This window comes from Populus trichocarpa, chromosome 17 (genome assembly GCF_000002775.5).
Source record: "Populus trichocarpa isolate Nisqually-1 chromosome 17, P.trichocarpa_v4.1, whole genome shotgun sequence".
Classification (NCBI taxonomy): Eukaryota; Viridiplantae; Streptophyta; class Magnoliopsida; order Malpighiales; family Salicaceae; genus Populus; species Populus trichocarpa.
The window spans coordinates 3930553-3956828 of NC_037301.2; the positions used below are offsets into that span (position 1 = coordinate 3930553).

At 32.5% G+C, this 26276-nt stretch overlaps 1 protein-coding gene across 2 annotated transcripts; it reads left to right on the plus strand.

Annotated features, from left to right (window-relative positions):
- Positions 1–21060: 21060 nt before the first annotated feature.
- Positions 21061–23705, plus strand: LOC7461273 (metacaspase-1). 2 transcript variants are annotated; one of them, XM_024588698.2, is made up of 5 exons: positions 21061–21614; positions 22298–22628; positions 22813–22885; positions 23035–23220; positions 23306–23705. In XM_024588698.2, the coding sequence occupies exons 1-5, from the start codon at positions 21170–21172 to the stop codon at positions 23363–23365; spliced, it is 1095 nt and encodes a 364-aa protein (XP_024444466.2). In that variant the 5' UTR covers positions 21061–21169; the 3' UTR covers positions 23366–23705. The 2 variants fall into 2 exon arrangements, with proteins under 2 accessions (XP_024444466.2, XP_024444465.2); XM_024588697.2 differs by having other exon boundaries at positions 22771–22885; positions 23306–23702.
- The last annotated feature ends 2571 nt before the right edge of the window (positions 23706–26276 follow it).

The following is a 26276-nucleotide window of genomic DNA, read 5'->3' on the forward strand; positions in this document are numbered from 1 at the left end:
TTGTCTCGAGAGAGGAAAGGGAATGGAGATAATTAGAGATTCATTTAAACCTTTGATGAAAACTAGACAGCTTTGTTGCCTTAATTCCAAAGAGGATTCGGGCCCAAAAATGACAAAATTCAGGGAAGGATTCTCATAGAAGTTATAGCCAGGGATGTTAGCTTTCCAATGAGTCTAACTTCGCTTAATTTAGAGCTTTAGAACTCTAGATATAGATCAATATCTGAGAAGAGGTCGAGCTGCCACCTCTGCTGACAGATTCAGCAAATTGGCAAAACAGGAAAATTTAGTTATGTTAGGGGCAGAATATGGTTTCCTTTCCTGGAAAAATATTTAGCGTCATGTCTTGATGTTTAAAAGAAAATAAGCCATGTTTGGAATTGAATTTGTGATGTTAGTTATGAATTGATAATGAAGCATAATTTTAAGAGATGTAATGGAAACACAAATGTAAGGAAGCAGTTGTAAAAGGGGGAATAAACGTTGTTGTTATTATTATTGTTATTTTACGAAATGTGACTTGAGTAAGAAATAATATAGTATGTTTATGGATTCAGGAGGAATCGTAGGAGGGGCACAACAGCAGCAAGGAAGCGCAAGCGGAGCTTCTGCAGCATGTAGGTGTTCTATACCTATACTTTCCTTAAATAACGATAATTTTAGTAATCTGTTCAATTCTTGGATCTCGTGCCTGCAGATGAAGAATTAAGGAGAAAAGATAAGATGAAATGAATGAGGAATGAAATCAGATTTGATTTATGGTTTTATGGATTAAGATTAAGAATGATGAACTATAGTAATGAACTTCACGAATAACCGCTTCTTAGATTTGATTAGCCGGTCTCAAATATGGAAGACTAATGATGTTAGTAAGTAAGGTTTACTAACATTGGCATAACCATTTCAGAGAATGAGAGATACTGGACTTGATTAACTATTCGGGTTAAGAATTGTTAATGATATTGATGGATGACGTCGATATCGGCAAACCCATGAAACATGATTAGCTATTCCTTATGTGAAAGCTAATGATGTCAAGAATCTTTGATATTAGCATTCCTGAAAATATTCGAAGGTATTATGGAAAATGGATTAACTATTTCGGGTTGGAAATAGTTAATAACATCAATCAATTGCATTAATGTCGACATCACCATAAACTTGATTAGTCAGTCTCAGCAAGGGTGATTAATGACACCAATGAGATTCATTAGTGTCAGCATTACCCCCCAGGTTTTGAGAAGAAGTGGTATGATTGGTATTCTCAATGGAGAATGGTTGATAGTATTAATGAAATGGTAATGTTTAGTGATTCCCGGAAGGATAAAGTTAGAAGCACTAGAAGGAGATTAAATGGGGGAATTATAAGGAACTATAATAGTGCGTATCATTGAATATATGTGTGTGTGAGAGAGCGTGTGTGTCGTTTGTTTTCTCTTCTCGATGATATTATTGCTTTTAATATAATTATTTCCAAATATTATGTTGTTGTAGGTCCATCATATTCATGACAGGAGTAATGTTTTAGATCCTCTAGTTTTTGTGTTATTTAAAAACTAAATGAACGTCGTTGATTTTATCTTTTAAGGAACTATATGACTTGAATTGTAGTAGCATCCTTTAAATCAAACATCTGAACGTAAATTGTATTTTTATGTACTTGTAATCTTAATGTATGTTTGTTTCGTTTATCTAAGAATTAATTTATGTCTGACTTTAAAAGATGGATAGTTGGAATATTGTGTTTGTACCCTTGAATAATATGATGTTTGAGACTTGGAATGATTGGAATGTCAATAAGCAATGAATATTGATGTATACAGGTGATTTGTCGATAATTTAAGACCTTCTGGTATAGGAGAGACTACCAAAATTTCAATAAACTTTGTATGAATTCGGCAAACAAGATTAAAATTCACCATGTTTTTCCCTTTTTCATGATTGATGTGTTGTTTTTAGAAATGAGGATGTTACACAGGAATATTATAGGCAGACCATCCAAAGCAAAAAACAACAAATCCTTAGCAATTTAAGACAAAATCAGTAATACAGTCTACCTTAGATAGGATGCTTAAAAGGTAATAATATCTTTCCTTTTACATAATTAGTCTCATACCATATAATCTTCGTTGACCAGTTAGGGTTCCTAGTGACTATAATACTAGGTGGCGACTTCTTAGACCAAACTTTTGTCCCCTTTAAGAACAAGATACTAGATATTTGTTCTTTTCCTTAAAATTTAAAGGTCGTCGCTATGTCGAGTGCAACGCAGGGAACAAGCTTTTACTTATAAAAGAAAAAAATGCAAGCCACATGCTATTATGGTGGCAGATTGAGGAATTTGTTTTATCTTTTATATCTTTGATTCCTAAAAAACAATTCTAGTTAATGTTAGAAGTTTTAGAAGGGTAAAAGATTTTCCTTTAGTTTGACCAAAATTTAGTTCTGTTGAACGATCAATTTTCCAATTAAGAAAGATAATGTAGCTTTAATATTTTCCAAGTTCAAAATGGTTGGAGGGAGTGTTTAATATTATATGTCTTTTTTGGGATATTTTGTTTCATTGGTTTCGACAGCTTTTAAGCTACCTTACCAAAGATTTCCTACCTTAAACCAAGGCACATTACAACCCTTGGAAAGACCTTATGATTTGTGAAATGTATGTAATCTAAATGGTGGAGAATGAGATGATTTGCAAACTTATGGTAGATCATTTTCATTGGAACTAACTCGAGTGAAACACTAACCTTTCAAACATATGAGAACTAAGGGATTATTCTTATGAGGTCTACTATTTGGTTATTTTATTTTGAAGTAAAAACGCTTGATAAATAATTTTAAATTGATTTGAATGTTATTCATGATATGTTATGATAGTTTGAGAGTTTAATTGTTGTTCGATGATGGCATTACATTTTTTACATTAGAAAAGTAAATTTGAATTTTTGCTTGAGGACATACAAAAGCTAAGTGTGAGAGAATTTGATAAGTGCAAAAAATACATATAATTTTATTCCATTTACATTATGCTCTTTGATGTGTTTTGAGCTTATTTTATAAATTTGACATGCCTAAGAGAGTTGGTGAATAAATTGCTAAAAGATAAGAAATTCTGCATTTTATATTTCGAAGCTTCTTTCTTCTGATAGGTTTTTTCACAAATATGGAGTTCCAGAATGTGGACGTGGACTGAATAAAAGTTAAAGTACACATATCAAGCTTTTCAGGAAGATTATGGGCAAAAATCCGAGTTGGTTGGGACCTCTAATCAGACATCCAAACTTGAGCCGAAATCCTACTTGCAGCCGGATTCTCTGTTTTCACAGCATAGATTCAAATGGCCATATCTTAAGCCTTTAATATTGAAATCAAGCAATTCAAAAGTCCAAAATCATCTACACCTCCAGGACTACAACTTTCATGATGGAAGCCAGGTTAGATAAAATCATTTTGAAGGTGAAAATCAAGATGTAAATTGAAGGACAAGATTGGTCTCCTGATCTGATGAGGAAACTAACGGTGCCGAGCATCACACTATGGTTGAGATTCTGACATAGAAATGATGGGCCTTAGGATCCAATAAAGATGCAAATCAAGCCTTTTAACATTCCATGAAAGAAATAATACAACTGAAATGGTTGGATATTGCAAGAAACCAAGTCAGAAACAAAGTCTAAATTGCAGCAGAGTCTATATTACAACAGAGTTGTAATGGCAGCAGAGTCAGTTTTCAACACAAATTCTAAGGGATTTAACCAACCTTAATGACCAGATAAAGAAGAAGGAATTAAGTAACAGTAAGGACTCCTAATTAGGAGAAAAATCCTAACGAAAGACAGCAATTAAGGGAGGGAATAAAGAAAGAAAATCACAACAGAAGCAATTCCTCTTTATTCTTTGCAGTGTTCTTTTCTCTCTGATTTTGTTAATTTTTCAGCAGTTATGAACTAAACTTTGGCTTTCGGTTCAAAGAGAATAGACACTATCTCCATTATTAAGTTGTGAGAAGTAATATTATCATTATAATCTTTCATATTTAAGTACTTATGTATCCTTATTTCAGAATTATGCTATTGATTTATGTTCATGCTTATTGAATTATTATGAGATGGTATATATGTGCTTTCTAGTTTTTTTCAATCCGTAATTGTTGTTAGGTACTAGAATAAGAAACAAAGGACTTAACTTGATTGTTGCAACTATCACTTTAATTTATTAGGGAGGAATAAGCTAAGTTAAATTGCTGAAGCTTTTGAATGGTTGCTAATTAATTTACTCATAATCTCCTCGATTCCCCTTAGCTTTAAGGGAAATTTAAGGCTCACCAATCTTATTTTTTTAACATATTTCATCTAAAAACACCTTAAAATGCTCTAGAAATCTCAATGAATCCATTTCTAATCCCAAAACATCTTTAATCACTCTTAAAAACAAAAATTAAATGAATAAAAAAATCTTTAAGAACTTCAATCTTCTTTTTCTAGCATGATTATAGAAAAACACCACATTCATTAAACTCTTATCAGAAAGATGAACTCATTAACGACAAGATTAGCCTTTTTGGTAATTAAAATATAGTTATCTGAGCACTTTCTCTCTTCTTAACATTTTACGGTGACTTTCTATCTCCTCTCTCAACATCTAAGTACTAAAGAAAGAAAAAAAAGAAGAAGTTTGGGGTTTAAATATGAATGGCCAAAATAATATAGACTAAATAATAAATAAACTAAAACTTTAAGGATCAAACTAAATTTTTCCACTCCTAAATCCAAATGAATTTTTTTTGTTAAAGTTTGTCCTACTTTTAATTTATTATTTAACTATGATAAAATTTATATTTTGCAAAATCAAGTTTGAATTCATTGTTGGAATATTAATTGGCACCTTATAAATTTGTTGAAAAGAAATCTTAACACATAAAATCATGCTAATATAATTTAGAAGGATAAAATTGCATAGTTAAAAAGTCCGACAACCAAAATGAAAAAGAAAATTATACATTGTTCATATTAACAATGGAGTTAAAAATATACTTAAATCTAGGTGCACAATGAACTCTGCTATTTCTTTTGTTGGGTTCTTTTAAACTTTACAAGATAACTATAATGGGTTGGCACTACCAGATTTAATAGTTTTATCGACGGAAATTTATGTCGATATTTACACTAGCAGTCGATTGGTACATATGTTACCAACGGAATCATGGATGGAAAAAATCTCGTTGGAAAAAATCTCATCGGTAATTTATGGATTGTTGGTGAGTCCGTCAGTAATAAATATACATATGGATTTACAAACGGACAAAGTGACTAAATCTTTTTTACCTGCTTTATTCCATCGGTAAATATAACATATCACCGATAGAATACCATCTGTAATTCTATCATCGTGTTAACAATAGTAGTTACATTTGTAGTATTTTTTTTCAAACTTTCTGGAATATACTGACATAATAGTTTTGTTGGTAATCCAACAATAATAGTGGCATTTGCAGTAATTCTTTACCAACTCTCTAGAATATAACGATAGTCTAGTTTCTTCGGTAACCTCGTCAGTAATATTTAATATATATATATATATATATATATTGAACAGAAGTAGAAAAATAATTAAAATAAATTTATTTTATAATTTTAAAATATATTAGTATAAAAATCAAATATTTATTACAAATTTAAATATTTGTACGTTCAAATACAATACATCTAAAATAGAGACGATGTTGGGGGAGGAGAAGGATGCTCATTGCCGGGAGTATAAGACCAATTAGGGGGTGCAAATGAACCACCAATTTATGATCTCATCTCCATTACCAATCGACAGAGTTCTTCATAATAAACAGTGAGTTGTTCATATTTATCATTAAGATGGGTTGTCTAATCTTGTACCCATTGATCTAACATCACCGCGAACTCTAGAGTTTGAACGCTCAGAATCATTTGCAAACATCCAACTGTCGAAGCACTACTGGTCGTCTGTAATTTCTTGGCTGTAGTGTTAGAGAATCCATACACCCAATTTCTATCAGGTCTACCAGATGATCCTGCCTCCAATAACCACAAATTTGGATCGAGATTTGGATGGGTCGAAGGATCGTCCCCTTATCTCTCCTTCAACCGGCTGTTATATGTATCCTAGAAAGATAAATAAATTCATCAAATTCAAGGAAATAATAACTTAAGAAAAAAATGGTTGAAAACCAACATACCACAAAGTGTTGAGCTTAGCTATCCACGAATTGCTGCATCCCTTTTTGGCGATTAGCACTCCAGATATACGTTTCAAAAAAAAGCTCCATTGAGCTTGGCTCGCATCTAAGAATTGTAGCATGCAATAAAGAAATATTGTTAGTTAAATATAATAAAAAAAACAACTAATAAAAAAATAGATGTAATAAAAAAAATCCTACCATCCGCTTCGCATGCGAAATTAACAGAACAGAGCTGTCGATATGCGTGGTAACGAAACCGTGAACACGCTAGTTCTGGTTATCCGTACCGGATTGTCACTGTTGAGTGAAACACGCGGACATCACATGCTAAATTTATTTTGCCCATACAACCTCTAAGCCGTATGATGGTCTGAAATCCTTCCAAACTGCCACATCATTCCAGCCTGAAAGCTCTCTTTCTTTTGTATATTTTTTCTTTTTTTTTTGTGCCTCATACAAAAAATCACGCAACTTATATGGTACAAACTAATTATCTATTAGTAAATGTAAAATAAAATTTTAATATTTGGAATAAAAAAAATTATCTTGAATTTAAGCTTACCTAATTGCATTGTGATTTTTCCAAACCCTCCTCACAACATTATCATCAGCTCTCTCCTATTTCAATTTGCCCTTGAAATAAAAATTTATAAAAGGAAAATTTCAGTAATTTCAATAAACGGTCCAAATTAACATAAAAAAATATTTAATTTAATGCTAACTTTGAACTTTGAAAACCATGCATCGACCTGCAGTTTCCATTCAGGATGTTTGGAAAACTTGGCTCCATTGAAACAATTGAATTTCCATCAATGATTTAAAGACTGATATTATTGTTCTAGAATTCTCAATGTTTGTAAACATGAAATTGTATTTGTTAAATGATATTATTTTTTCAAAAATTATTAAACATGTCGTTATGAAAGAAAAACAAACTTACATTGAAAGGTTGTCTTTGATAATATCATTTGTCTTCCCCTTCACGTCCATAACCATGTTGAAAATGTTCTCAAACACGTTTTTTCTATGTACATGACATCAAGGTTATAATGGAGGACATTGGTATTCCAATAATGAAACTCTCAGAAAATACTTCACTATACCCAATTGTAGGTAAAATCGAAACCAAGAAACTTCTGCTTGCCGAATTGAAAACCAAAGACAATGTCACCGTACTTTGACACCATGCTATACAACTCTTCACCTGAAAGAAGCAATGGTGCGACATCCCTTTCAACTCTACCAACAAATAAGTCTTTTCTATTCTTTATGAACTTGTGATCTATTGGCAAAAACTGCTTGTGGTATTAAAACAAAATGTTTTACTGCCATTTGTTAGCTTGAATGCCTTCTTATTTTCCATACAATATGGACATGCTAGTTTTCCATGCATGCTCCAACTAGAAACCATTCCATAAATTGGAAAATCATTGATAGTTCACATCAAAGTTGTCTTCATCATAAAATTTTGTTTCCTCGATACATCATAAGTCAAAGCCCCGGATTACCACAACTACTTCAACTCATCAATCAATGGTCAAAGATAAACATCTATATTTTGACCTGAACTATTAGGACTGGGTATGACCGTAGATAAAAATATGAACTCCGAGCTCATACACATCCCCGGTGGCATGTTGTAAATCGTGAGTGTCACCAGCTAACAAGAATAAATAGCAGCAAATGGCTCGAATGGATTGAATCCATTGAGCCAAGATGCATGTTCCTTATCTCCACTGAAAACTGAGGATGCACACTGTTAAAGTGTTTTTAGGCTTCACCATCGGAAGTGTGCACCGTCACTTTATTTACCACATTATGTGATTAGTTTCATATCATGCACTCAATAGTTTTTGGTGACATGAATAACCTCTGCAGTCTAGGTATGATTGGGGAGTATCTATGTTTTCTGTGTCCGGCAAGAATGCTCACAAGTTGCTATCGGTTAACTCTGCATTTTCAAGGTAGTACAACATGTAGAAGTTTGGACCTGTATCAATTTTCTAGTATCCTAAACCGAGGGGTTACATCATGGACTTAGCAGCATACAAGCTCTCTTTCAGCATGTTTCCTTCAGGTAAAATGCTTCTTGCCCATTTGGTAATTTTATCATAATCAGCCTCACTCAACTCATAATCTGATGTGATGTTGAATACTCATGCAACGACCAATAATTTACTGTGATTTGTGCAACCATCCTATAATGATTCGTCAGAATCTTTCAAAAGATAACAAAAACCTGGTCGCGTTTACATTAGGTTATTCATCTATGATTGAACATTGATCGACATGACACTAATTTATTCTCATCGCATCCATAACCATATTCCTATAAGCATTACTATTGTCATCTACAACTCCATGCACGTTGCTAGAACTAGAAGTTGACTCAACCATCCTTTCTACTAAGGTAGCATGAAGAACAAATGGTTCTCCATGTGCATACCAACACAAGTATTTCTCTATAAACCTTTTTGTAGAAGATGCACCGTTACAACATCTAGATTGAGAAACTTTTTATTTTTACACCTCTTACATAGACATCTAATACCTCTCCACTAATATTTCTTAGATTAGATAGTGTGTAATTAATAAAACTTTGAAATCCATTACAATAATCCATCCTCTACAACCTTTGGGATAAATCTCTATTCATCCATGAATGATCATCCATTCAAACCTATATAAAATAATGATGACAACATGTATTAATTAACTACGTTAACTAATAATTTGCAAAAATATTGATTTAGCTCAAACTTATTCAATCTATTTTCATAGTACTCTTAATTCATTATCAATTATCTACATAAATTCAAATTTCTTTGCATTGACTGAAAATTTCAACTCGACAATAAAATTAACAAAATATAAAATGGACTTGTTAAATAAGCTATTATTTATTTTATCATAGAACACCTAAGTTAGAAATTCGACATAAGTTTCATCAATTTACAAATAAATACAATTTTATAAAATCTAAAACAAACCCTAACATGTACAAATCATAAATCCTTATAACAAATTTATATGAGAAAAAACTATAAAACAAATAAACACCCAAACAAAATGCATATACTACAAAAAAAAATTCAAAAAAATCAACATTTTAAAATTGAGTTCAAATAAAAAAAGAAGAAGGTAGATATGCTACATAAAATGGAGAATTCTTAATAAAATTTGAATCAGAACACGGATGCTGACAAATTGAATGTTGTTGTGGCTGAATTTGTTATGGGAGGTTGAATTGTGTTGAGATTAGGGGGGAAGGGGTGCCTATTTGTTGCAGAAAAAAATGCATAAGAAAAAAGAAGAAATGAGGAAGGGGAGAGGAGGGTTGATTTCTAGGTCATAAATTAAATATCACCGACAACTTTCCCGACAAAATTATTGTAGCAGTAACTTTGTCGGTCATGTTGTCAATACAAATGTCATGTCACTATATAATTTGTCTTTTTAAGTCTCATTATAATACCGCTCGCCATTCCCTTTGTATAGACCGATTGAATTTTTTTAATCAATGTTTATTAATAAATAGTAAAAATTATTGTAATATATCAACAAAAAATTTTTATCATTGTTTTCATTTATATTTACCAACTTTTTAGTGGTGTGGAATGATCAAGCCTGAATAATGAATCAGGCCCACCACTAAATTGGATCGAGGAATTTGTCTACAGCTGCCTCTAGCCGCGCGCAGGGGGTGGAGATCTTGAGAGTTATGTGTACACACGAACTTACGAGGGAAATTAAACAAACATAAAAAATATAAATAACAATTTTTATTAAAATAGTTATGAATACAATTTCTAATAAATATATTTTATTAATGGCTCAATCTTACATTAATAATACAAAACTATCCTTTTATTATTATTTTTTATATGCTTGCCAATATATAAGCTTGAAATTTCTTATGGTATGTGGCTATTTTTTACTAGCAATTTTTCTTTTTACAGTATGGTAAGAAAAATTTTCATAAAAATATTATTTTACAATATTATAATTTTTTTTTATTTCATTATATACACAACCGATGTTACATTAGGAAAATAACAGGATGCAAATAAGATGAAAATGAAAAGTAAGAAATTAAACAAACAAACGTGGCAAATGATGAGTGGTGGGTTATGAATCTCAAAGTTATTATTAATGATTGCCTGATGATGATTAAAGCAAACAATTCGACGAACACAATGCATTATAATTAATATGATTAATATATAAATGTTCCGAAAGGACAAATCACTGGATCGCCATTTGTAAGACATACAAAACCTCTTTATTTCAAAGAATTATAAATAAACACCTTGAAAGCGAAGGGTGCCAGAAAGTTTCAAAAACATTTCTCTTTTCAACAAGTATGACCTTGTTTACTTTAATGTTTGTAAGCGAAACGTCAGACCTTCGTTGTAGACCACTTTTTCTTTTTCTTTTTCTTTTTCTTTTCTTTTTCTTTTTAAACATAGCCGAGAATAATATAGAAAATAATTAAAAAACAATATAGCTAGTACATAATTTTATCATAATAAAATCTAGAATCGTAATAATTTTTTTAAATTACTTTTATATTAAAAAAATATTAAATTAATTTTTAAAAATATTATTTCACCACATTATCAAATATAAACTAATAATTAATAGTATGATTGCAAATTTAAAGGTCGATTATGAATAAGCACAAATTAATTTTTTATTTAAAGGTCAATCATGAGAGTTCTAGGAAATTATCTCAGCTTTCCAACAAAATAAGAATCGGCGCATTTGGACTTCTAGAACTCAAGACATGGGCTAAAAACTGAATAGTGTCTGGGTTGTAGGACAAATTTTGACTTCTCCGTTGTTGCTACAATTTGAACTTGAAAACGGTCTTTTTGAATCTTGGAATCTTCATGAAAGTTTTAGGCCTATGTCTTAGCTTTTCATCCATATAGACCCAACCTAAATCCAAGTTCTACAGCTCCAGGTATGATCCAATAACCAAATAGTGTTTCAGTTTGGACTGAACCAACATCTATTTTCTAAGCTTGCCCCTCTCTTTGTCTTCTCAATTTCAATAGTTAAACTCATCAATCAATCCTTTGATTTATGTGATAGACCTGCATTTAAGATGAACATTTACCATAAATTAAAGGTATCTTATAGTATCACACTTGTTATTATAAAACATGCTTTAGTTAAGGAGTTATTGATATTTTAAGTGCAAAATGATGATATAAAACCTTGATAAAAATGCACTTTTAAGTACTAATCAACTGCTTTACAAAAACAGTATACTTCCAAGGGGCTAAGGGTGAAACAATGGTCTTTAAAGGGGAAAGAATTTCCAACTTTACAAATATAGTCTCGGTTATGGTTGCGAGAAAACTACTAAAGAAAGGTTGTACAACATACTTTGCCTATGTGATAAATTCAAAAAAGAGTAAAATAGGACTGTCTGACATTCCAATTGTGAGGGAATTTCCGGATGTATTTCCGAAACAATTGCCAGGACTACCCCCAGAAAGAGAAGTTGAAGTCACCATTGACATATTTGAGGTGTCTCCTATTGCCCAACCACCGTATAGAATGGCCCCAAAAGAATTGGATGAGTTGAAAATTTAATTGCAGGAGCTTTTAGACAAAGGGTTCATACGACCAAGCAACTCACCTTGGGAGGAACCCGTATTATTTGTGAAGAGGAAAGATGGAACGTTGAGGCTTTGCATAGATTACCGTCAGCTGAATAAAGTGACTGTAAAGAACATATTGATTTTAAGATCAGGATACTACCAGATGTGCCAAAAACTGCCTTCAGAACTCGCTACGGACACTTTCAGTTCTTGGTGCTACCCTTTAGATTAACTAATGCTCCAGTATTTTTTATGGATTTAATGAACCGAATATTCCAACCATACCTTGATATGTTTGTTGTCGTATTCATCGATGACATCTTGGTTTACTCCAAATTCTATGAGGAGCATGAACAACACCTGAGACAGACACTACAGACTCTGAGGAGCCGCCAATTGTATGCCAAGTTGGATAAATGTGACTTCTGGTTAAAAGAAGTTACCTTTTTAGGGCATGTAGTGTCTTCAAAAGGCATTTTTGTGGACCCTCGGAAGGTGGAAGCAATTTTGAGATGGGAAAGACCTACTACGGTAACTGAAATTCGTAGTTTTCTCGGATTGGTAGGGTATTATAGAAGGTTTATCAAAGGGTTTTCAACTATAACAACTTCATTGACACGACTCACCAGGAAGAACATAAGATGGGAGTGGTCAAAGGAGTGCGATGAAAGCTTTCAAAAATTGAAGAGAAGGCTTACTACTACCCCCGTACTAATCCTTCCATCCGGAACAGGAGGCTTTGTAGTCTACAGTGATGCCTCAAGAAAAGGACTGGGTTGTGTCCAAATGCAACATGGAAAAGTAGTTGCCTATGCATCGAGACAACTGAAGACTCATGAAGTCAACTACGCAGTTCATGACTTAGAATTGGCAGCAATAGTTTTTGCTTTACGAGTATGGAGGCACTACTTATACGGATCCCGGGTTCAAATTTTCACGGATCATAAGAGCTTTAAATATCTGATGTTGCAGAAGGAGTTAAACATGTGACAACGGAGATGGGTAGAATTAATTAAAGACTACGACTGTATCATAGATTATCATCTAGGAAAAGCGAATGTAGTCGCGGATGCTCTCAGCCGTAAAGACAAGGCGATTAGGGGTGGACTAGCAACTTGGAATGAGGAAACCATGATTGAGCTAAAGAGATTGGGGGCAGTATTAAATATGAGTCAGGAAGGATCCTTAATGGCTCAACTAAGGGTAAAGTCAGGATATCGAGAGCAATTATTAGAGGCACAACAGCTTGATGATGAAGTGTTAAAAGTAAGAATCAAACTGGAATCGGGTGGTGAAACTCTTTTTCAAATGGGTGATGATGGAATAGTGATGTTGGGACGACATATGTATGTGCCTGACAACAAAGCCTTTAAACAAAAGTTACTACGAGAGGCCCACGAGTCTAAGTTCACTGTACATCCAGGTAGTATTAAGATGTACCCGGATCTGAAACAGTACTACTGGTGGCCAAATATGAGAAAAGAAGTGGCTGGCTACGTGGCAAAATGTAGTATTTTCCAACAAGTAAAAGTAGAACACCGAAAACCTGCAAGGCTGTTACAACCATTACCAATCCCTGAGTGGAAGTGGGAGATGATCACAATGGACTTTGTGTCGGGACTACCTAGAGGAAAGAGGGGAAATAATGCAATCTAGGTCATTATGGATCGATTAACTAAGTCTGCCATCTTCCTACTAGTAAAGATGACAGATCCAGTTGACAAGTTGGCTAAGATTTATGTGAACGAAGTTGTAAGGCTTCATGGAATCCCAACATCAATTGTTTTAGACTGAGACCCAAGATTTACTTCACTTTTCTGGCCGAGCATACAACGTGCCTTGGGAACAAATTTGAGTATCAGTACTGCCTTTCATCTGCAGACTGATGGCCAATCTGAGAGAGTTATTCAGATCTTACAGGATTTACTAAGGGCATGTGTTTTGGAATTTCATGGAAACCAGGAGGAGCACCTGTCACTAGTAGAATTCACGTATAACAACAGTTATCAGACAACAATTGGAATGGCCCTATTTGAAGCTCTTTTATGGCAGAAAGTGTAGGACACCCTTGTGTTGGGAAGAAGTTGGAGACAAAAAGCTGTATGAGGCAGAATTAGTACAAATCACTACTGAAAAATTTAGGATTATTAAGGATCGAATGAAGGTGGCTCAGGATAGACAAAAGAAGTATGCAGATATTCGAAGAAGACCACTTGAATTTTGTCCTGGAGATAAAGTATTTCTGAAGGTAGCTCCATGGAAGCACATGCTAAGATTCGGCATGAAGGGGAAGTTAGCTCCGAGGTTCATTAGACCATTTGAAATCTGAAAACGTATCGGACCTATAACATATGAAATAAACTTGCTCTCATAGTTGGCCAAGGTTCACAATGTATTCCATGTTTCTTTACTGCAAAAAGCTGATGTAGACCCTTCGAGAGTGTTACCTCAAGTGCTAGTGGAGGTAAAAGAAGACTTAACACTTGAGGTAAGACCAATAAAGATACTCGATTGGGGCGAGAAAGAACTTCGTAATAAGAAAGTTCCCATCATCAGAGTCTTATGGCGAAGCTCACAAATTGAGGAAGAAACATGGGAGAAAGAATCAGAAATGAGACAAAAATTCCCTGACTTATTTATAAACTCAGGTACATCACTCAAATTTCGAGGATGAATTTCTATTAGGAGGGGAAAATGTAAACCCCGGGGAAAATAAATAAATAAATAAAAGTGAAGAAATCCATGCATATGGTTAAATAAAAACAGGAATTCAAAATTTTTTTAAATATAAATTTCCGGGCGGAATAATTCGAGACATTATAATAAACCTGGTACTGTTGAGGGTTGGATTTAATTAAAGAGAATAATACACTCAAAGAAAATGAGACCTAAATGCAAATAAGGAAAATTATAGCGTATAAATACCCTCTCCTCACCAAAAATCTGTAGGAACCATAAGGAAAGAAAATAGGGAGTTTTGTATCTATTCTTGCAAAATCAAGAGAGAAACACTAAAATTTCAAGAACTCATCCAAGATTAAGGGTTTATAGATGGGATAAACACTAGTGTGCAAAAGATTAACAAGAAAATTGAACAAGAAGAAAATAAAGGAGGGAGTTGAAAATCAAAATCTTAATTCGTACCGGGTAAGGTGTTCTAAACATGATCTTAAAAATTCATTTCAAATTCGATAATGAATTGATGCCTTGATATTTAATTATAGGTTAGGGTTCTTAGACATGAATTGGAGAAAAAGTATTTGTTGTTAAAATTAAGTTAATTCATGTGTGGTATGTAGTTTATGAAAGTATTGTGTGAAGGGAAGGGGGTGATGAATTTGGACAGACTCGTCTCCTGACTTTCGGTGAGATTTTGGGTAGGAGGATGAGAGAATTAGGATCGGGTTCCTTCATAGAAATTGTAGATTTGGATGTTAGCTAACCAAGAAAATTGGTCTTGCTCAATTTGGAGATGTAGAACTCCAGTTATAGGTTACCAACCGAGACTGAGTCATGACTGATTCTGTAGGGCGATAGGACTGATTAGTTGATGAGCAATTTTGACTATCTTAGAGGCAGAACTGGGTTCTCCTTCCTTTAGAGAACTTGTAGCCTCGTGTCTTAGCTTTCTAACGAGATAAATCTCACTTAAAATGGAGTTCTAGAACTCTAGATATAGTTAAAAATCTGATGAGTGTTCAGACAGTAACAGTTCAATATCTAGACAGTAACAATTGGACAATAATAGTTCAATGTCTAGACAGTAACGGTTGGACAGTAACTGTTTAATGTCTAGACAGTAACGGTTGGACAGTAATGGTTGGACAGTAACAGTTCAATGTCTAGACAGTAACGGTTGGACAGTAACAGTTCAAAGTTAGACACTAATAGTAGACTTTCACATGAATACTGTATGTAAGACTATAAAAGAATTGAGTCATACAAACACTTGCACATTGAGATACTAACTCTAAAAATATACATGATATATGTATGTATGTTATTATGAGGAAATGAACATGCATAGAAAGTAACATATGAGTAATGGATGAATATGGATTTTCTATAATATCGGCTTGAAGGAATCATAACCAAAAACTTCCTTGTGATTCAGGAGGAGCAACCAGGATTGGATCTTCTGTTAGGGGAGGTCGCGAGACAGGCAGAGCAGGTGCGTGATTTTCCCTTCTATTTGCACTTCTACAATTTAAAATTCTTATGGTGAATGCAATTACAATGAATATCGTGTTCAATGTAAATAAAGTCTAGTGCATTTACAAGATTAGGTTCGGCTAATGGCATCCGTGATAGGATTGCAGGGAGATGAATTACAAGATTAGATTTGGCTAATGGCATCCGTGATAGGATTTTCAGAAAATGAATTACAAGATTAGACTTTGCAAGGTCACCCGGTTCATGCAAGTAAATAAGAGTATTCAAATTAAGAATATGCAAATGAGTGTTAATTGGGTTTAAAAGATTTACAAGCAAAATATAAGTTGTCTGTTAGAATTCTTATAGGTCCGATAAAAAAATTAATACTTCATTCGTATACATTACATGAACATATATATATTTCTTTTATGAACATAATGGTATGTTTATTTATGTAACAGGTCCATCAAATGTCCAGGGAGATCATTAGTTTACAACTCTACTTTGTCAAGCTTATGTAAATATTTAACTTAAACAAAAAGGAATTAACGCGTTTATGTAGTATGCTTTTGTGTAAACCTTGATGTATTTATAAAAGTTCAGCTTAACATGTAGTATTTTAGTTATCTTGTAATTAACCCTTTTGAAATGTTTAAGAACACTTATTATGTTGTAAATGCTTTCTTTGCATGTTAGTATTCCTTTTTCTTTTAAATTTTATGATATGATATGTGGGCTAGGTTCATATTGAACTTACTCGTGTGTGTGTGTGTGTGTGTGTGTGTGTGTGTGTGTATATATATATATATTGTGTGGATTGTATGAGGTGTTGAATTATGATGATTGATATAAGGTCTGAAATTCCGAGACTTTGTGATGATGGGTTAATTGAGTAAATTGATAGTAGTCGATAACTTGGGATTTCCTAAATACAAACGAAACTTTGCTGAATTTTTGGTAGATTTCAAAAAAAAAAAATACCCTCAAATTAAGAGCATATGTTGGGATCTTTTAACATTGATCAAGTTGTATAGTCGGACTGTTATGTAAAGATCATTGTAATATATTAACAAAAAATTTTTTATTAATATTTCTATTTCTATTTATTAATTTTTTTTGAAGTGTAGAATGATAAAGCCTAAATAATGAATCAGGCCCACCACTAAATTGGATCTAGGAAGCCTCAAGCCACAAGGAAAAAAAAAAAAAAAAAACACAGGGAGGGTGCATATCGACGATTAAACTATATAATTTTCTGTTTTTGAAAATTTGTGAGATTCTTATTTTTAGTGACAAGCACGCCGTCTTAGAAACTTGAGAGTTACGTGTACTCACAAACTTATGAGGGAAATTAAACAAACACAAAATATAAATAACAATTTTTATAAATATAGTTATGAATACAATTTCTAATAAATATATTTTACAAGAAATAAAATAATCATTTAATTCTTCCCTTAAAATTTCTTGTTAAGACTTGGATTCTCCATTAATACAAGTTAGGATTTGACGTCTTGCGAAAACATTTGATTTTGGACATGCATAGCAATATTAAAAAATCTGAAAAGTATTTCTCTAAGGTGTTCTTGAAAATATCTTTGACTTGTCTTCAAAGTATTATTGGTGAAATCCTAAGGATAAATAAGTTTGATGCAGTAGAATTTTATTATTGGTGAAAAATCTGTTTTTGTAGGAGTAATGACCTCGATTTATAAAGGATAAGAGGATCACTCAGATAATATTACATTATTTTATAAATTATTTGAATAAATCTTGTATTAATGGCTCAATCTTACATTAATAATACAAAACTATCCTCTTATTATTATTTTTTATATGCTGGCCAGTAAGCTTGAAATTTCTTATGATATGTGGCTATTTTTTACTAGTCATTTTTCTTTTTACAGTATGGTAAGAAAAATTTTCATAAAAATATTATTTTACAATATTATAATTTTTTTTTTATTTCATTATATACACAACCGATGTTACATTAGGAAAATAACAGGATGCATATAAGATGAAAATGAAAAGTAAGAAATTAAACAAGCAAACGTGGCAAATGATGAGTGGTGGGTTATGAATCTCAAAGTTATTATTAATGATTGCCTGATGATGATTAAAGCAAACAATTCGACGAACACAATGGATTATAATATGATTAATATATAAATGTTCCGAAAGGACAAATCACTGGATCGCCATTTGTAAGACACACAAAAGCTCTTTATTTCAAAGAATTATAAATTAAAACCTTGAAAGCGAAGGGTGACAGAAAGTCTCGAAACATTTCTCTTTTCAACAAATATGATCTTGTTTACTTTAATGTTTGCAAGCGAAACGTCAGACCTTCGTTGTAGGCCACTTTTTCTTTTTCTTTTTAAACATATCTGAGAATAATATAGAAAATAATTCAAAAACAATATAGCTAGTACATAATTTTATCATAATAAAAGCTAGAATCGTAATAATTTTTTAAAAAATTACTTTTCATATTAAAAAAATATTAAATTAATAATTTTAACATGTTAATATAAAAAATATTATTTTAATATATTTTTAATTAAAAGATATTTTTCAAAAGTATTATACACCACATTATTAAATATAAACTAATAATTAATAGTATGATTGCAAATTTAAAGGTAAATCATGAATAAGCACAAATTAATTTTTTATTTTCTTTTGTGCGGTTCAAATTCTTTTGATGATTTTCTTTTCATCATCAATGATTTGTTCTTCTTGCAAAATCATTTGTTCTTCTTTCGTGTGCGGTTCAAATTCATAGTTTTGTACCCGAAGCAGCTAAGCCATTCCAATTTTTTGAGCTATGGAATAAAGGGATGGGCATCTGGTTCTCCTTAGGGATGGGCTATATGTAGCAGAATAAACAACAAAGTTACAATAAATTTCAGAGAAAAATCTTCAGATAATATGATGCCGGGATAAAAGTGACACTTTATCATGTAGTCAAGGAAAAGATCATTCTTCTTTTGTTTTTTTTTAATTCTTTTTCTTCTTCTTCTTTAACACTAATAATTTGTGGTGAAATAATATTTTTAACCAGTGTTTCTACACTTAATTAAATTTATCTTAAGAATATGACTATATATATATTTTGAAAATGAAAAAAGAATAATTTTGTCATATTTTGATATGAAGTCTGAAGTATATCTCCTTAATCATTAAAAAAAAAGTACATATAAATTTGCTTTTTGAAGAAAAATTATTCCATTGTATAGGTTTATATACCAAAAGAATATAATAACTGGTTCAATGAATTTAATTGTTATGATTGATAAGGGTATTTGACTGGCTGTTCAAAATGGTTTATGCACAAAATTCTTCTTGCTGCAATGTGATTTTTTTTTTTACTAACGTGGGTGTTCGGGCCAGCTGCGTGTACCTCGACTAATTCTATGGGCCTTGAAGTTAACGATCATGTAAGCCTTCAGTGGCCATCATATTAGTAATTACAGGGTTCGAACCTAAAACTACAGGGAAAGCAAACCTATTAGTCCCAAGCTCTTAACACTGACCACCTACTGTATGGTTGTTGCAATGTGATTTACTCTTATAAAAAGCAGCTTTATGCTCATTTTGTGATGCAGAACTGGAAAGCACAGACTATCTATTACTGCAATTTCTATTCACATGAAAACTATGGTACCTGTTCTAGTGGGGAGTTGTGTGGTGTATCCCAAAAACAATCAAATATTAAAATATAAATATAATATGGTGGGGATTATCTTGCTCAACTTTCCTATTAAAATATAAATATAAAAACTTTCTGGAGTTTGAGAGAAAATAAAACTTAGTAATCATTAAATGATAAATGCTAACATTTAAGTTTTATTAGAACAAACTTGTTATGTATTTTTCTATGTCTTTAATTACCATTATTCTTACAATATTTATAGATTCTTATAATAAACTCCTTCATCCAACTAAGGTCTATTTTTATTGCACGAATATATAAGATTATGAACAAAGCTTTATTCACGGTCCTAATAATTCTGTTAGTATGGCAGTACATCATTGACATTACATTATTTACAAACCTTTATATTTTAGAAAATATTCTTAATTATAAATGAGATGAATATAAAGTAATAATATAGCCCAATTTATAATTTGATGAATTTTAATGTAGCTTTATTTTTCTCAAATTTTACTGGCTTGTTTTAAGTATTTTAAAACTTCTTATATATGATGGGATGTAATGAGATGGAATTGGATGATCCTTAAGAATGTTTGAATTTTAGCTCGGTGTGATGCTTTGCGGGATGAATATAGCTGGATCAGGAGTTGGGGTTATATTGTGATGTATTCATTAGTTTTTCTGGTTTGTTCTTGCTGGGATTTTCTTGCTCTCTCATCTCAGTTATCTTATATGGTGGCCATTGTTTGTATTTGTGACATGGGAGCTATCTGGAAGTGTATTTAAAGAAGAGAAATTGATATACTCTGTTATTCAACGCTATGGTTAAGGGAAAGGTCAATGATCTTGTGTGGCTGGTGTGTTCTTCAGTTAGATTGTTCTTTGCAATAATTATGGTGGAGAAGCGAGTTTGATGCAATTATAAAGTTCTCTTCTGGGAGAAACACAGATTTATCTCTTTTGAAGATGTTGGCTGCTGTGATTCTGAAGATAGAGATAGATCGATGTGCTGGAGTTTTGCCAGATTGATACTATGTAAGTGTGTTCGAAGAAACTTATATTTATCCGTTTATAGATATTGAGTTTAAATCTCTACCTTATGAACCAAAAAAGAAAAGGAAAATTTTTGTCATTTTACTTTATAGTATTCTGTGCAATATAGGTGCATGGATTCTACCAAAACTTTTAAAAGGATTTCGATTCTAGCTGATGGATTCTAAAGTGTAGCATACATATAATGGCTATAATAGATCTTCAAATCATCTTCGGAATTCTAGGATTCTTTAAGAGAATTCAAAAACATACAGCGCATAGCAATGATAACAGTAGACTCAGAATTTACTGCAAATAAAGCACATCATAAGTGCCGACATTATAATATTCTTCAGCCTTCATATAAATTGGCAATCGACAAGTAAATCAGGCATTGCACCTTTGCTCTTCGATCCTCTCCCATCGAAGTTGCATTAAGCTTTTGTTTCTTGGTCTCGAAAGGGAACCTTCTTCTTGTATTTGAATTATATTGCTCCCATGAGTGGCAATAATCACATCATGATGGTGACTAGAGGGGTTGTGTGCGGTAAATGTAGACACCGATTATCAATACCGACAACAAATTCTACAGAAGTTAAGTGCCCAACTTGCAATAAGATGAATCCAATTCCAACCTATGAACAATTCGGTAACAAAGATCGGAGCATCGAAAAGTTAATCGTTAAGGCAAAGGAAAAGATATCAGGCAATGATCTAATTAGTAGCAAAAAACCAGACTCGTTGAATAAGAAGCCCTGCCCCTTGAACATTCCGGGGTCATCATCATCGGAGACAAGACCAGCAGGGAAGCGAGCACTGCTGATCGGGGTGACTTACAAAAGGAAGCACAAGCTTAAGGGGACAATCAATGATGTGAAGAGCATGAGAGAATTGTTGACCCTCAATTTTGGCTTCAAGGAGGAGAACATTCTGGTTCTGACAGGTATTATAATTGTTATTCCTTCTCTTATTTTCTGCTCTCACTTTCTTTTCATTGCCTTACTAATGAGTGAAAATCTTCCTTTCGATACGCATATGCTAGTGCATGGGATGCAATCAAATTTATGAGGGATCTACCGTGGGACTCCCATAACCCAAATGAATATCAGGGAAGGAATATCTTCGGATTGGAATTGTCATTTTTTTGTGCTGGAAATGAAGAAAGGAAGGAATAACCATAAATTGGATGTGGAAGAACAACGGTCAAAATAAAAAATATTATCTGGACCGCACCACTTTCTAAAGTTTAGTCCACTCATTTTTTATTTTTTCTAGCCTAGCTTTCTCCTCTTATATAATAATTAAAATAAACATAAGTCATTAAAAATCGAATTTACTTGAATGAAGAAAACTGTCAAATGCATAACCATATTGTCTGCGTGTGTCCACCTATGGATGATTTCAACTATCACACAAGATGACTGCCCATCTGGATTTATTTTTTCTTTATTAGGAGGTTCGTTGAATCTTGGGTTCCATAATGACGATAGTCTCCTATAAAAATTCATTTGAATCTTTGGTATCTTAGTACTCTATGTAATTAACTTGGTTGTCTGGAAATTTATTTATCGCAAAATACGTGAAGAATAGTTAATGCTTTGTTATTTCTTGCGCTACAAAATGCAGAGCAGGAGATAGAACCAGAACTAATTCCAACAAAGAAAAACATCCTGAAATCCCTGGAATGGCTCGTGAAGGGCTGTCAGGCAGGTGACTCCCTCGTGTTCTACTTCTCCGGCCATGGCTTAAGTCAACCAGATTTTGAAGGCGATGAGCGAGATGGGTTTGCCGAAAATATTTGTCCGGTGGATTTCATGACCGAAGGCATGATCGTTGACAATGATATTAATTCAACCATTGTTTGGCCGCTCAAAAAAGGTGTCACTCTTCATGCAATTGTCGATGCCTGTCACAGCGGAACTGTCCTTGATCTTGAGCATGTCTACAATAGGCAAGAGTAAGTTTCATCCCTTTGCGATTGTTATAAAGCTTGCAAGGTTCGATACATCACCAATCTTCAGCTGCTCATTTAGTTGTTATCCTGCTTTGCGTAGTTTCACCTTTATAGGCTGAAAATGCATATTTCTTCTTTGCAACAGAAACAAATGGGAAGATAACAGCCCTCTATCTGGAAATGCTAGGAAACATCCGGATGGTGGATTGGCAATATCTCTCAGTGCTTGTCTTGATAATCAAGTTGCTGCTGATACCACCGTAAGTTATGCACTAGTTCAATAATATTCTCTCTATTATCTACCTACAAATTTCAACATTCTGATGTGATAAAATTAATATGATTAATTGTTGTATCTTCAGAGGAAATATTTGAATTAGCTAACTCGTCTATTTACATAAATTTTCAGGCATTCACAGGAAAGACAATGAATGGAGCTATGACCTTCCTTTTAATTAAAATTCTGAAGAAATATCACGGAGCAACATATGGTGACCTACTTGATATGATGCATGAAGAATTGGAGAAAGTTAATGAAAGCAGATGCTTTGCTGAAAAAATCTTAAAAAAAATAACGAAAAACATGTTATTGCAGGTCATCTTCTGTCATAAACTCACTGTTTCCCTGGTTTAGAAAACATTTTCATATGAATTCTCATAGTGTTGTTTGATGTGTGCAGAAGCCTCAGATTTCAGCTTCCAAACCATTCGATGTTTACAAGGAACATTTTGTTCTGTAATCGTGAGAGCAAGAAACTAAAATAACAGCATGTCTATGACTAGCGAGTCTCTGATAATAAGCAAGGAAAGGGGAAAAACATTTTCCTTCAGTTTCTTGAATATTGGCCTATTAGGCAAATCTCTATTTATCATAGTACTTTTGGCAATCAGTGAATATCCTTAACCTACCAAGCGAACGTTTTGTTCTGGATCAACTCTGTGTCCCTAGAATATCGTTGAAGAGTTCGAAACTGAACTTGTTTGCTTCTGGGTCCTGATTGTGTATTCTATATATGTGGAATAACATATTGTTGGTTAAAGCAATTTATTTGTGAACTTTATTTTGAGCGTCACAAGATACAAAAATTATGACATATACTAGCTCTTATTGTGAATCCATATAACATGATTAATCGGGTTCATATATAGATCATGTCAATATAATAATTTTAGGTTAGGACAAATCCAGTTTTGGTCCATGTTAATCTAGTTAATTTCAATTTAATCTCCTACAGTTTATGAAAATTTCAGTTTTTTCTCAAATGTTTCAATATCTTTCGTGAAGTTTTAATGTTAAATCAACCATCGAATTTGTTTTCGGTCATTAAACTTTTAAAATTTGATCAAATAGAATCTTTCATTTTCTCAAATCCTTAACAAATAATTTATTATTGAGATAAAATCTTCAGTTTTCAAATAAAATGTCCAGCTAATTCCATATATACAATTTGTATTTAAAAATATAATTACAATAACTAGATAGAATAGTACTAGTATTACCAAAAAAACTAAAAAAGGTGGTATTTTTTTATCTTTTAATTTTTTTAATTATGATTTTTTTTTCAATTTTATCATTCAATGATGATTTAATTGAGAATTACGCTTTATAATTTATTTTGATTTACTTTTTAAGAGGTTAGTCTAGTCTTATGTCCCAAGTCATGGGTTTTACAGGTTAACTGAGTTAACTTTGTCTATTTTTGAGTTTACTTTCTATAATTTTATCCCGATCTTATGACATAGGTTGTTATTATCAATTTTTTGGCCCCCACATAAGCAAAAAAAAAGAAGAGAAAATACAAAAAATTAAAAAAATAATAGAAGAAAATAAAAAATATATATATCAGTAAGAAGGGTATACAATAATGCCTAGAGAATTGCTGAAGATTGGTTGAGGAGGATCAAATATGCAAGATTGAAAAATTTAACAGTATATTTTTGACTGATAAAGGCCCTATTGACAAAGAAAAATCAATTTGAGGAGATAATTTCAAAATTCAATGTTTAAGGGCTCAATTAGAATTTTTCCAAGTTTAATTGAATTTATGGAGGGTTTAATTGCAAGGAAAATAATTTTTTAAATCAATTTAGGCTTTAATTGGAAGAAGTTAAAATCTGGGGGTCGAATTGAAAATTTTAAGAGTTAATTTTGTCAAATCAGGGACTTAATTGCATATATATGAAAGTTTAATGAAAAATTAGAGACTTTATTGAAGAAATCCAAAACCAAGGACCAAATTGGAAAAGATGTGTAAATATAGGGGCTGGAATTGACTAAATCAGGGGCCAAATTGAAGAAATTAAAAGTTGTTTGGTCAATTGAGGGTCAAAATGCACAAATTCAGAACCAAAGATTAAATGAAAAAAGCGGCTAACTTAGGAGTTTGTCGGGGGTGAAATTGCAAGAAATTAAAAGTTTAAAAGGCAATTAGGTGTGCAATTAAAAGAAATTAGAAGAACAAAGACTTAATTGAAATTTGCAAATTCCAAATTAGAAACCCTAATATCACCCAAATGACGCATCATTCAAACTTAAAGAAGAGTAAGTGAGTGACACGCCATTCAATTGACCTGGCCTATGTTTTTGGTAGTTTTGGCTGATCGGATTGACAACTTCAAAATAATAAATGTGAAGCTACAAAACTTCAAATTGAGCAAGGTTGGATTTAAATAAAATGTATGCATTCCCTCTACCAACTTCAGGTGGTCACAGGCGACGATGGCATCATAAGTGGCCTGAAAAGGCCTTGAAAGTAGGCAACCCAATCAGCTCTAACAGTTTTGGCTAGTCGAGTTGGCAACTTCAAATGAATGAATGTGGAGTTATAGACCTTCAAATTGAGTAAGGTTAGATTTAAATAAAAGGTGTGCACCCCCTATACCAACTCCAGGTGGTCTTAGTTGATGATGATGTCAGAATTGTTCCACCAAAGCCTTGAAATTAGGAACTCAGTCATCTAAGGGTGAAGCCCAATTATGTAAAAAACTGGATTTCTTTTTGTATGTTCATACTCAAAAGCTTCTCGTGGGTTCTTATCAAGAGTTCACAACCTTTTCTTTAAGATCAAGGGTCAATAATATATTCAAAAACCTCCCAAAACCCCCGTAAATAGCCCTTAAGTTCAAGACAAAAGGGGTGAAAAAGAAGAAGGTAGTAGGTATCCTAGGTACCTTTCTAATCTAAAAGCATGCCTTTATAGCCTGCTTTAGTTGTTTTTTATTTGTTTTTTATATATTTATGTTCACAAGCATGGCAAAGAGTTTCGGAATGCTTAACAAATAATGTTGCATTTCACCTCTTTGCTGCTGTGTTTTCCATTTAGTGTTGTTATTTCTGAAATTTTTTATGTTTTGATACATATTTATTGTTGTTTTTTTTATATATAACATTGTTTTAGTTTGTGTTTTGGCCTAGCTTATGCATGCCAATGCAAAGGTGTTTACCTTGGCTTTATTATGCATGTTCATGCATAAAATGAGTTCAAAAAGTAAATTTTGAATGCATGTTGCATGAGCATATAGGTTGTGTTAAGTTATTTTTGTTTTGGATTTGGTACCTCAAGTTTTATTTTGGTGTTTTGATTGTTTTGTTATTTTTTTATTCAAACATGTTTGTGAATGTTAGTGCAACCTGTTGGGATAAATAAAGCA